This window comes from Neomonachus schauinslandi, chromosome 5 (genome assembly GCF_002201575.2).
Source record: "Neomonachus schauinslandi chromosome 5, ASM220157v2, whole genome shotgun sequence".
Taxonomy (NCBI): domain Eukaryota; kingdom Metazoa; phylum Chordata; class Mammalia; order Carnivora; family Phocidae; genus Neomonachus; species Neomonachus schauinslandi.
The window spans coordinates 16,120,619-16,132,905 of NC_058407.1; the positions used below are offsets into that span (position 1 = coordinate 16,120,619).

Consider the following 12,287-nt stretch of genomic DNA (forward strand, 5'->3'; position numbering starts at 1 on the left):
GGGGAAGATGCAAAATTTGTGGAATTGGCAGTGGTGAGGATTGCACAACAGGGTGAATGTGCTTAAGGCCACTGAACTGCATGCTCCAAAATGGTTATAATGGTAAATTTTCTGTATATTTTGCCATAGTAAGTTATGAAAATTTGTAAATATACGTTTGCCATTTTCTCGTTGTGAATGTATAACCCTTGCCTGCTGTTCGTTTAATTTCTGAATTAGCAATTCTTAGGAGATACAGGCACTGAAATTTACTTGAAGTAGCTAATTAGAAGAAGAATCTTAACCCTGTGCTTGAAGATCTTACAGTTTACTTAAAGAGACACTTTTAGGGGTGCCTGGGTGGCTCAGTTGGTTAAGCGACTGCCTTCGGCTCAGGTCATGATCCTGGAGTCCTGGGATCGAGTCCCACATCGGGCTCCCTGCTCGGCGAGGAGCCTGCTTCTCCCTCTAACCCTCCCCCCTCTCATGTACTCTCTCTCTCTCTCATTCTCGCTCTCTCAAATAAATAAATAAATCTTAAAAAAAAAAAAAAAGAGAGAGACACTTTTACTTTTGTATCATCCTTGTGAATTACCGGAGAGCAGCCTATTTAGAATCTAGCATGGAAGGGATTGTGAGGTGATTTTTAGATGGCAGAGTTCTCAAGTTTGGCCCAGATGTGTTGGCTTACTGCTCCAAAGTCCTCTTGGCTTTCCACGCTCAAAGTGGTTCTCCAATTTTAGCATCTGAATCAGCTGGAGAACTTAAAACAACCTCAATTTTCATATTAGGCAGGTTTGGGCTGGGGCCTGTAAATTTGTAGTTCCAATAAGTTCCCAGGTGTTGCTGATGCTGCTGGCCCAGTGATCACACTTTGGGAATCACTGTCTAACATAAGACATATCGCTGGATACCATATCCTCTGTTTATGCATCTAGCTCTTCTTCAGACCCGGAGCTCCTGGGAAAGGAACTATCTCCTTTGTCTTTGCATTCCCAGGTTCTAACCCATGTTTGTTCCTGAATACATTTTTGTTGAATAAGTAATTTGAAAGAAAATAATGCAGTGAGTATTAATAAATTTGATATTTCTTGTTTTAAAAAACTTGTTTTTTGGTTTTTTTTTTAGTTTCTCTTGAGAAGAGATGGATCAGGTAGCAGGGGTCCCAGAATCCTGCATGGGAACAATTAGCTGACGCTGAGTGGTGTCAGGGCCCTTAGACCCCAGCTGCCACGATCCTTGCAACCCTTCCCTTGTTGCACCTGCCTCCCCCCTCCCGCCCCCTCTGCCAGGTATTGGCATTTGCCCCCAGGTCAACCCATGACTTCTTTCTGATGCCCTAAGGAACTGAATTTTAAAAACCAATAAGCCAGAAGCAGTCTCCTGAGTTCTCTGTTTCCTGCTGTCACATCCTTTTCCTGAGATATTAGTGCAAAAAGACTCATGGTTTGAGTAGAAGGCTGGGCATTTTGGGAAGGGAAATCTCGGAGGGAAAAATGGCTGACATCTTGGAATACAGTGCTATCACTTAAGTATAAAATGCTGCAATAGTCAGATGAGAAGGTGACCAATGCCATGGAGAAGTGGGTAGGGGAAACAGGGGCAAAAGAAAGAGGAAGAACAGAGGTGTCCAAGCTGGACTTCCATTTACTGATCATTTACTCTATGCCAGGCATTGGAATAACCACTTTGTGTGCATTCTCTGATGTAATGATCAACTGCTGGGAGGTAAGTATGATTATCTCCACTTGACAGGAGAAAAGACTAAGGTTCATAGGGATTAAGAAATTTGCCAAGCAGAGCTGGAATTTAAATCCATCAATATCTGACCCCAGAGCTCATGCTTTCAACCGCTCTATCATAACACCACACTGAATGGATGGGGTGGCAGAAGACATTTCAAGCAGAGAAAAACAGCATGAGCAATGGCATGAGAGCTTTACACAGTACCACATCCTGACAATTGAGTGTGGTTCTCCATAGGGCTTGTCTATAGGGAAGTGTCTGTCGATGACACTAGAAAGATCTACTGGGGCTGGGCCATTATTGGCCTTTATGCCATGTTAAAGAAATCAGACCTTACTTTGAGAGGCTTCAACGTGAAGAAACAAAAGAAAGGATTGTCTTTTCTTCTTCAAAACCTTGATGCATCCAGACTGGGAGAACACATGTGTGATCCTGATTTCTAAACCTGAATAAATTCATAATAGAACTAGCAAAGACTAGAACAATGTTGGGGAAAGAACATGGGCTCTTCAGTCAGGAAAGGCAAGGGCAAAGAGGGAGTCCATGAAGCCATCATTTCACAAACAGCAAGGTGAGACTGAACATGGACAGAAGCCTCTAATCAGAGAACCTGCATTTTGAGCAAGGGTGGATGGTCCAAAGACCTCTTGCTGCTTGACACGCCCACAGGCCCCTTCTTTGAAAAGCCTTGCGTTGTGTCATGAGATCTGGCCATGCTGGGAGAGCTGGTAGGGCCAGGAATCTGCCAAAGACAGCCAGGCAGGGGAGCTGAGGTGGCTTGTCAGGCATGAGACCCCTACCCAACGCAGGAGAGTGGGAGAGAGGAGTGACCATACTGACCAATGGCAATTAGACCCAATCATTTCTCTCTGGATGTTATTCATTAAGAAGGACCAGAAGGGAGGGCAGCCACAGAAAGAAGCAGAGAAGTAAAACGCCAAGGAAGCTTTAGGAAGCCGTGAGAAATACTTTTGATTGGATGACCTTAGGAAACCTATATAGCAGGTCGTTTAAGAGCACACTTTCCAGGGTAAGACTCTTTGGGTTCAAAGACACTCACCAGCTCTGTGACCTTGGACAACTTCCTCGGCCAATCTGGAGTCTCATTTGGCCTGTATGGAAATGGTGATAAAGCCTGCCTCCCAGGGTGTTGTGCAGTTATAGGAGGTCAGGTGTATGAAGTGCTTAGAGTATTCCTTGCCTGCCAGTGCAGCTGCTGAAGACAGATTCTGGGTTTTCTTCTTTATAAAGCCTTGCAATAAATCCCTCGGCCCCTTTCCCTTGAAATCTGAAAGAGGCTAACATAGTAAGCTCAGAGATGAGAAAGAGAAAGCTTCACCCCAAAAATAGAGAACAAGAGGACACAAGTCAGTAATACAAGCATACTTTCTAAAAGATCAAATCAGGTGCGCCTGGGTGGCTCAGTCAGTTAAGCGGCTGCCTTCAGCTCGGGTCATGATCCCAGGGTCCTGGGATCGAGCCCCGCATCGGGCTCCCTGCTCGGCGGGAAGCCTGCTTCTCCCTCTCCCGCTCCCCCTGCTTGTGTTCCTGCTCTCGCTCTCTGTGTCAAATAAATAAATAAAAATATTTTTAAAAAAAGTAAGTACATACTACAAAATAACTGATGACGTCTTGGTTTTCTTGGCGAGATCATTGGTTCTCCAAATCTTTGAAAGTAAAATTCTTCCTTGTCCTTTTGCATTTAAGACTGAGTGGTCACGGGGTGCCTGGGTGGCTCAGTTGTTAAGCGTCTGCCTTCGGCTCAGGTCATGATCCCAGGGTCCTGGGATCGAGCCCCACATCGGCTCCCTGCTCGGCGGGGAGCCTGCTTCTCCCTCTCCCACTCCCCCTGCTTGTGTTCCCTTTCTCGCTGTGTCTCTCTCTGTCAAATACATAAATAAAATCTTAAAAAAAATAAAAATAAAAGATCAAATCATAAATGATTACTAGATACAATTAGAACATGTTGGGTTTGTCACTTTCCTTTGCAGCTGTCACCAAGGACAATTACTGCTGCCTCTGCATACCCTTGAGCTTCTCTGCCAGTGACAATACTGGGCTTAATGAACCATGGTTCTGATGGGACATGACCATTTCTGTTCTGATGTATTTAAGTACTTGACCATCACAGCTCACAGTACTAAAACCTCCTGAAGCTTGAAAGAGATTTAGGACTAATAAATCACAGTTATTTTAACGTATTCTGACGACATTATGCTTTGGAGTTTGCAGACGATTTTGAATACATTATCTCATTTGATTCTCACAGCATCTCTGTGAGGTAGGGTAGGAAACTGGTAAGGAAATTAAGGAAACTGGCTTGAGTTCATACAGCTATTAAGTAGAGGAAGTGAATTCAAACTCAGGTCTTGGGACTCTCAGTCCCATGTTAACTTTCACTAAACAATGAGTGGAAAATTTTGGAACTTACCGTCCCCAGAGGTGGAACAGGCTGAACTTCAGTTTCAAGAAGGGTTCGAGTTAGAAATAAAAATATGTTGCACAACAGGTGGTGCACTCCACAGCGGTGGCATACTTTGCCACGCGGACACAGCGCTCTCTACTGCTTATCCTGGACCTGGCTTCAAAATCCTCTCGACACAGTGCTCTGGAGAGCTACTAGTCAAAGATCAGAGCAGGCACATGGCTTTAAACCTTTTTTCAGGAAGAGAAGATTCATGGGCCTTATTTAAGGAAGCTAGAAGGACCCAAGGTAGAGACTGCTAATACTGACCAATATATCCAAATCAGCCTCTTCTTCCTCGGCACCTTGTCCTGCCTCCCTTGCAGTTAGATGAGGCCACATGATTGAGTTCTGGCCAATGAACCATCAGTGGAAGTGGGCAATCCTTTTCTTTCCCTGTCTTCTGAGTGAATGGAGACTTTGAGGAGCTGGGGGGACATCAGTCACAGGATGGATGGAAGTTGGGCTTCTGAAGGGCTGAATGGAGTAGCACCTCCCCGAGAGCCCACCAACTTACCCCCTGCTTTGAACTGTAATTTGAGAAATGTGGGTCTATGAGGCCACTGAGATGGGGAGCTATTTGTTCAACAGTTCATCTGCACACACCAATAAAGGCTGACTTCACATGCCTATACCCTTCCTTGAATCATCTTATGGTGTTATTCTCAGAGGCAATGCTAGATTGGGTGAGCTCACACATTTCTCACATTCAAATTTTAAAGACCTCACAAATGTACATGATGGTGGATTTTTTCTTCTTCTTCTCTTTCTGTTCCTCAACAAACCTTCTCCATTTGGAAGACATCTCTAGTTGGGTGACTGTGATGCGACCATGGGAGTCTAAGGGTCAGCTACTCCCTCATTCCATCCCCTGCAAATCAGAGCCCGGGCACTTGGTCTAGATTCTTCTGCTTGTTGATATCTGGGACTTTAAATCTTGAGCAAATGAAGCAAAGAAGCAAGGACAGTTGAGAAATCAGTCTCTGAAGCCATAAGACTGAATCCAGCTTGGCCAGAGTCCTGTAGCTTGCATTGCCCTGGTTCCTACCCATTTTCCAAGCCTGATTCCCCAGATTAAGAAGATTCTGTGAGGTACTTTATAGCTAAGCAATAAGCTCCCTTTCTGCTTCAGTTGGTGTGGGTCCATGTCTGCTCCTTAAACCCTGTGTTCATGTGTGAGTGCATGTATGTGTACACATTCCATGCAGAGGAATATTCCAGCACCAACAGCAACTGTTCTTTGCCGGGGTAATCTTTCCAAAACATAATTTCCAAATACATAATTTCTAAAACAAAACCCTCTCCTGTTTCAAAAGATTCAAATTCTTCATCTATTTCAGGACAAACCCCACAAATTTTAGCATAACATCCCAGAACCTTTTTACCTCTCTCGTTTCGCCTCCCCTCACTTTTACTTTTCTACTGGGTGCTGGCCCTTGGCTTGCCATTTCTCCACACCACTGTACTCACCATGCCCTTGGCCTATTGTGCCTTCCCCTTTCTTAGCCCCTTGGCAATTCCTGCCTATCCTTCCTGTTGTAGCTCAAGAATGATCTCCATGAAATAGAATTTGATGGTATTACCTCTAGCACTATGTGTACTTGTTTTATGGCCCATATTACACTTTGTTGTGATGGTTCACAAGTTTGTCCTTGTTACTAGGTTATAAGCTTCTTGAGGACAGTGTCTGTCTAGTCACTGTGTATCACAACACGTACGATACCTCTGGGCGTATAGTATATACTTAGTAGGTATTTGTTGACTGACCGACTGACTGAGTGACTATGACCTGATCTCTTTAAGGCTCTGACAATCACCGGAAGAATCATTCTAGAACAACTACAATAAAGACTGTACAATATCCAGCCCTGAGCTACCCAAAGGTGGTTTAGGAAACAAAGAGACACTGGCTATCTTGAAATAATTTTTAATGTTTTAAAATTTAACTAGTGCACACAATACATGTTTTAGCAGAAGAATGAAAATGTGTGTATGGTGTTTAATAAAATTGACATTACAAAACAAGACCACGTTAAGAAAACTTCAAAAGTAGAAGTAAACATTTAAGTAAAACAAAACAAAAAAACAAAACAAAACACAAAACAACATGCTAAGGGATATGCTTTTAAAATCCTAATAAATGTAGTTGCTTAAATCCAGACTTGAGACATTGAGATTTACTTTGGGACTTAAAAAAGGAAAAATAAAGCTGCAGAATGCCCTTCATTTAAAATGCATTTTAAAAAAATGTCTGCACATTGTTTTCCTGCTGGCAATTGCAATATAATCAAGTATATAAGAATACCAGCTGGATTCCAATCTGATGATAAAAAAAGTACACCACCTGGTCTTCCTGTTAAGTATACAGTTTACCTCAGAAAGCAACAAGAAGTCACACTACATATTACTTTTCCATGTCAGACCCTCCCTGCCACCCATACTCCAAAGTGAACAGAGTTGAAAACTACTTCAACTTAAGTGAAAATGAAAACAAAAATCTTCAGCACCTTATAGTTTCTAAGCACAGGACTATACGGGCAGAAGGGAAATATAGGAAGAGGGGGTGGAAAACGGGTAAGACCAGTGATGTGCTCTTCAGGAAAAGTTACTTATACACAGCTGCTCAGATGGATAGAATGGCTGATTTATATATTGGTCATTGTGAGAAAAAAAAAAAAGGACTTTCAAAATTTCCTCAAATTTTGGCAGATCCCTCCAAAACGTAAAGTTCGGAGGTGATTTACCCACACAATCATTTCCTAGAACTTTATAAAATAATTAGCACCATAATGGTGGAAGTCATAGTGAGGAAAAGGAGGTAAGAAAGAAAGGAATGCTCCTTTTTACGTCCTACCCACTCTTCCCCACCAGACTATGAAGATTCAATGAGTCCTGAGAGAACAAAATAACCAAAATGTGTTTGATGGGAATAAAGTACTTTCTAGACCGAGTCTGCCCAGACTGGAGTGTTTCCCTTAACATTTCAAAAGAAGTATTCAACTCCAGGACAAGCCGATTTCTCTAAAATCCCAATGGCAGCCAGTGCCGGCTTGGCCGAGTTTTGCTTTAATGCTCAAGAATGTCAAATGATAATGATACTTAGAAGAGCATCTTGGTCACAGCGGGGTAAGAATTTAATCAGCACAGGGGGCATTTGCTAGCAAGTTATATGGTTAAAAAAAAAATCCAAAGTTCAACTATTTCTTTCTCAGATGTGAACTTCACTGAGACCAGTGATCTCCTGGGGATCTGGTTTTATTGTTAACTTCCCTTATTATAAATAAATCAATTCAAACCACTCCTGCCTTATGTAAAAATATCAAAATCTTATATAAACCTTACCTATGGCCTGAGAAATGCAAGGACATTCACTAAGATATTTGTGCAAAAGTTGTTTCTCTCAGAGGGCAGGATAAATTGCAGGCAGAAAAACCAACCTCTAGAATAAAATTTTAGAAGGGATTTTTTTTTTTTCTATTTTCACTACATGAACAAGTTTTATCTAAAATTTGTACATAGCTTTAAAATATTTTTAATAAATTTAAGTTCTAGACAAATACTGACAATTGGTAATATAAAATGTGATTTGGTACATTTGTGGAATTTGAAGACTTACTATGTAAGTTTCTATTACACATTAATAATATTTAATTGTACATTTCAAATACAATTATGCTTATTTCACATCATTTATTCAGAACATCAATCCCCTTGGTTATTCTCATGACTTCCAACCCTTTAAGAAGTTGTACCAAAATTAAAAATCATTAGATCTGATAGTGACAAGTGAGGAAATACAACTCCTTAAGGTTGAATGAATAAGCCATATATGAATACTTAAGAAAACCTTACAAGTATTATATAGGTAATATAATTACAAATTGTTTTCTGTCCATTAAAAACATCTCTTTTGAACTTGAAAATATGCATGAATAGGGTCTATACGATGTGCATGTTTTCTGCAACGCTAATATTACTGGATTTCACAAATTCAGGCTAACACTGCACCACGAACAGGACTGAGAATGTGCTGCATCTGTAATGCCACTGGTGGAAACAGACTGGGTACCAAAGTGCTGGATTTCCAACCTCGCATCCAATGTCAGTTCCTCTTCAGTTAGAAGATGAAGCATCCGCCTTTCCCATGGCTTCCTCGCCGAAGAGCAGCTTTCGAAGTATGTTTGCATAAAATGGTCCGTACACTTGTTTGTTGAGATTCACAATGTTTGCATATTGAGAGCCTAGCACTTCTAGCTCCTGTTGAATGATGGCAAGGCCTCCTGGCACGGGAGGCATGCATTTTTGAGGACTTGGAAGACAAAGTAGGCTTTTCATGTATAGTTGGATTCGTTTATCTGGAGAAAAAGAAGATATCTTTATCTGTCCCATTATTAAAGAACATGATTTTTAAAAAGAAATGAGAATAGTAATTATGGGGGCGCCTGGGTAGCTCAGTCAGTTAAGTGGCTGCCTTTGGCTCAGGCCATGATCCCAGGGTCCTGAGGTCTAGCCCCACGTCGGGCTCCCTGCTCAGCAGGAAGCCTGCTTCTCCCTCTCCCTCTGCCTGCTGCTCTGCCTACTTGTGCTATCTCTCTGTCAAATAAATACAGTCTTAAAAAAGAATAGTAATTATGGTAGGTGAATTGCAGTAATATTCTCAATTCTTTGCCCTCCCTGTATCCACGCTCTTTATGAGGTAGCTTTGCAGCTCTTCCCATCGAAGGCTGGAGACTGTTTCCCCGTGTCTTGAACTGCGGCTGGCCTTATGGCTTGTTTTGGCTGATAGAGAATGTGGCAGAAGTGCCGGTATGCTAGTTGCATGCAGAGACTCCAAGTGCCATGGTTCATATCTGCTTTCTCTACCCACCACTGCATGTGAACAAACCTGGGCCAGATGAGAGACCACACCGAGGGAAGCCCAGCTGTTCCATCGGGGGCCGTCCTAGACCAACCTATAGACAACAAGCTTGCAAACACTTGAGAGAGTCCAGGCAAGATCAGCAGAGCTACCTACCCAAGCCACAGCTGACTGCATAAGCAAGACCAGATGAACTACCCGGGTGCCCCACAGACTTGTGAACAACACTGTATTTGTGGGGTTTTTTTAAGTTCTGGAGTTTGAGGTGCCTTGTTACACAGCAATGCAGACAAAAAAACGTAGAGCACTTTGGGAGTAGGACAGGGACTCTTCTACAAAAACTTAATACTTAATGTCCATGATTTTAGTCATGTACATGAAAGCTGAGTTTGTAAACTGGCACTGCTAGTTCAACCCCACACAATGTTTTTTTGGGGGGGGGCGGGGGGTTTAGAAATAGACACTCTTTAAAATCAGGGGATTTCACATAGAAATCCAAATTTCTGGTTCCTCTTGAAAAATGTAGAGATGCAAACTTGGGGGCCCAAATTACCACATGACCAGGGTGACCACACATCCAGGTTTTCCCAGGACAGTCAGAGTTTACACCTACTGTGCTGGCGTAATTAACAAGAATGCTCTAAAAAGTGTCTTGGTTTGGACAATAAATTATACAGTTGCCCCACCTATGGCCAACAATCTGGAGGCACTGAGGAGGGGCTGCCCCAACCGGCACTCCAGCTGTCCGTCCTCTCCATCCTCCTACTTCCCTGCTTCAACGCAACTGCATGTGGGCGACTTTACAAAAGGACGAAATGCGTAAGTAAATGAGGCTGCAATACTACCGGACAGACCAGACCCGCTACAGGCCACACTGCCTCAAGGACTTCTTTTGGAAACGGAAACTTCACAAAGGACAGTTTACTAAAGAGAACACAGTGCACAGGATATGGACCATGATGACATTAATGAAACTCTTGTCTCCAAACACTTCTCCCAAAAGTCACACATTGCAGCTAGGTCTGACCTAGAATTCTAAGTTCCCAATGTCGCATGTCTTGTCTTAGCCAGAACTGTTTGCTCTTACTAGACGACCCTTCCCTCTCATCTCATCTCTGCCCAAAGTCCAAAACATCCTTCAATGCCAAGCCTAAAGTTACTTCCTTTCTGTGGCTTTCCCTAACATCCGTCAGACAATCATGCCGTATTATGGTTACTTGAGAACATATGTCTCTCTCTCTCTTCTTAGACGTAGAGCTGCCTGAGGGTGAGGGCTGTGTCTTTTTTATCTTTATATCCCTGGTCTGGCACATGGCAGGCACATCACAGATGCTGACTGAATTGAAGTGAGAATGGAATGAAAAAGCTCCGTAAAGGTGAATACATCCAACAGAGTCAGCGAGAAATGGGGTGGGCAGTCAAAGAGGACTTGGCATCACTCATAATTTGTCAACAAGAAGAAATCATTCGTGTAAGTATCACTTATACAACTGAAAATTACTTTTAAAAAACAGAGATAGCTACAAGCATGCAAATAATCTACATAGCAGGTAATCTATAAATAATTTTTCCCTAGTTTTCATATGCATTTGAAAAAAGCTGATTTGAAAGAAACCTTTTCTAGTTATCTTTTTAAAAGGCTAAGAACACAGTGGGAGTTGTAATCCCATTCTAAATAAACAGCACATCAAGAACAAAAGAAGGCAGGGGGACCTGGGGGGCTTAGTTGGTTAAGCCCATGATCCTGGGGTCCTGGGATCAAGCCCAGTGTCAGACTCCCTGCTCAGCACAAAGTCTGTTTCTCCCTCTCCCCACCTTCCTACCCCACTTTGTGCCCTCTCCCTCTCTCTCTTTCAAATAAATAAATAAAATCTTGGAAAAAAAAAAAAAGAACAAAAGAAGGCAGACTATGGGTACCACAAACAGGGAAGGAAAACCAAGGCTAACTGGTCCTTCTTTTTTTTTTTTAAAGATTTTATTTATTTATTTGACAGAGAGAGAGTTAGCGAGAGCAGGAACAGAAGCAGGGGGAGTGGGAGAGGGAGAAGCAGGCTTCCCGCCGAGCAGGGAGCCCGATGTGGGGCTCGATCCCAGGACCCTGGGATCATGACCTGAGCCAAAGGCAGACTCTTAATGGCTGAGCCACCCAGGCGCCCCCTAACTGGTCCTTCTTATGTCCCCAGGTTCCTCTGAGTGCTTAATTTACTCCAAGCCTTCTGCAAGCAGAAAATTAGTCAATTGTGTACTAAATTTCCTGTTAGACTGGTTGCCTGATTCTCAGGAGCCCAGGTCTGTTTTCATCACAGATATGGTCCAAACACTTTCCTGCAAGATTGTTTAAAGAAAGAAACTCTTTCAGGGGCGCCTGGGTGGCTCAGTTGTTAAGCGTCTGCCTTTGGCTCAGGTCATGATCCCAGGGTCCTGGGATCGAGCCCCGCATCGGGCTCCCTGCTCGGCGGGAGGCCTGCTTCTCCCTCTCCCACTCCCCCTGCTTGTGTTCCCTTTCTCGCTGTGTTTCTCTCTCTGTCAAATAAATAAAAAAATAAAATCTTTAAAAAAAAAAAAAAAGAAAGAAACTCTTTCAAAACTGTTATTATGCTGACAAGTAGTTCTGTCTCCTCTGTGGATGAGTCAGTTTTTAGGCCAAGACTAAAATGACAGAAGTGTTTGTCCAATTAGGAGCAGCCAAACTGAGACCCTGCCAAAGGCGTGCCCTTGGCTTCCAGAGTCGAAGGAGAGCCGCTCAAATAAGTCATTCGAGTTTCTAGGCAACGATACTTTGAATGAGGTTAAAAATGCTTTCAGTTTGCAAAACAGCAGAAAAGTTGGACTGGGGATAGCTGGGTGAAAAAAAAAAGGTGCTTTACCGAATTTTAAGAGGCCACCTTGGGGTGGGGCACCTAGCTAGGGCATCCCAGCTCCCTTCCTTCTGAAATTGCAAGTGCTTCCTTTATCTAAAGCAAGGGCACAGAGGACACCTGGATGCTCCGGCCACCATGCCAACCAATAGCAGGGCTCCAGTTCTGACTATAGTGCCCACCAGGAGTGGTTAAGAATATGAGCTCTGGAGTCAGACTGGCTCGTTGAGAGTCCTTTGTCTGTAGCCAGTTGGTTATGTGAGGTACGCACCCAGTCTAAGTCTTGGATGCACTCACCCCTTGCACAAATACAGTTGATCCTTGAACAACATGGGGGTGAGGGGCACTGACCCCTCCCACGCAATCAAAAACTTGCATATAA

At 43.1% G+C, this 12,287-nt stretch overlaps 1 protein-coding gene across 4 annotated transcripts in view; it reads right to left on the reverse strand.

The window, feature by feature from the left end:
• Window positions 1–6,104: 6,104 nt before the first annotated feature.
• TCP11L2 (t-complex 11 like 2) overlaps window positions 6,105–12,287 on the reverse strand; it is a 76,261-nt gene continuing 70,078 nt past the window's right edge. For all 4 annotated transcript variants that reach the window (XM_021687378.1, XM_021687375.1, XM_021687374.1 and 1 more), the window contains exon 10: window positions 6,105–8,544. In XM_021687378.1, the coding sequence (XP_021543053.1) occupies window positions 8,303–8,544 (242 nt within the window). In that variant the 3' untranslated portion in view covers window positions 6,105–8,302. The remainder of the gene's footprint in view (window positions 8,545–12,287) is intronic.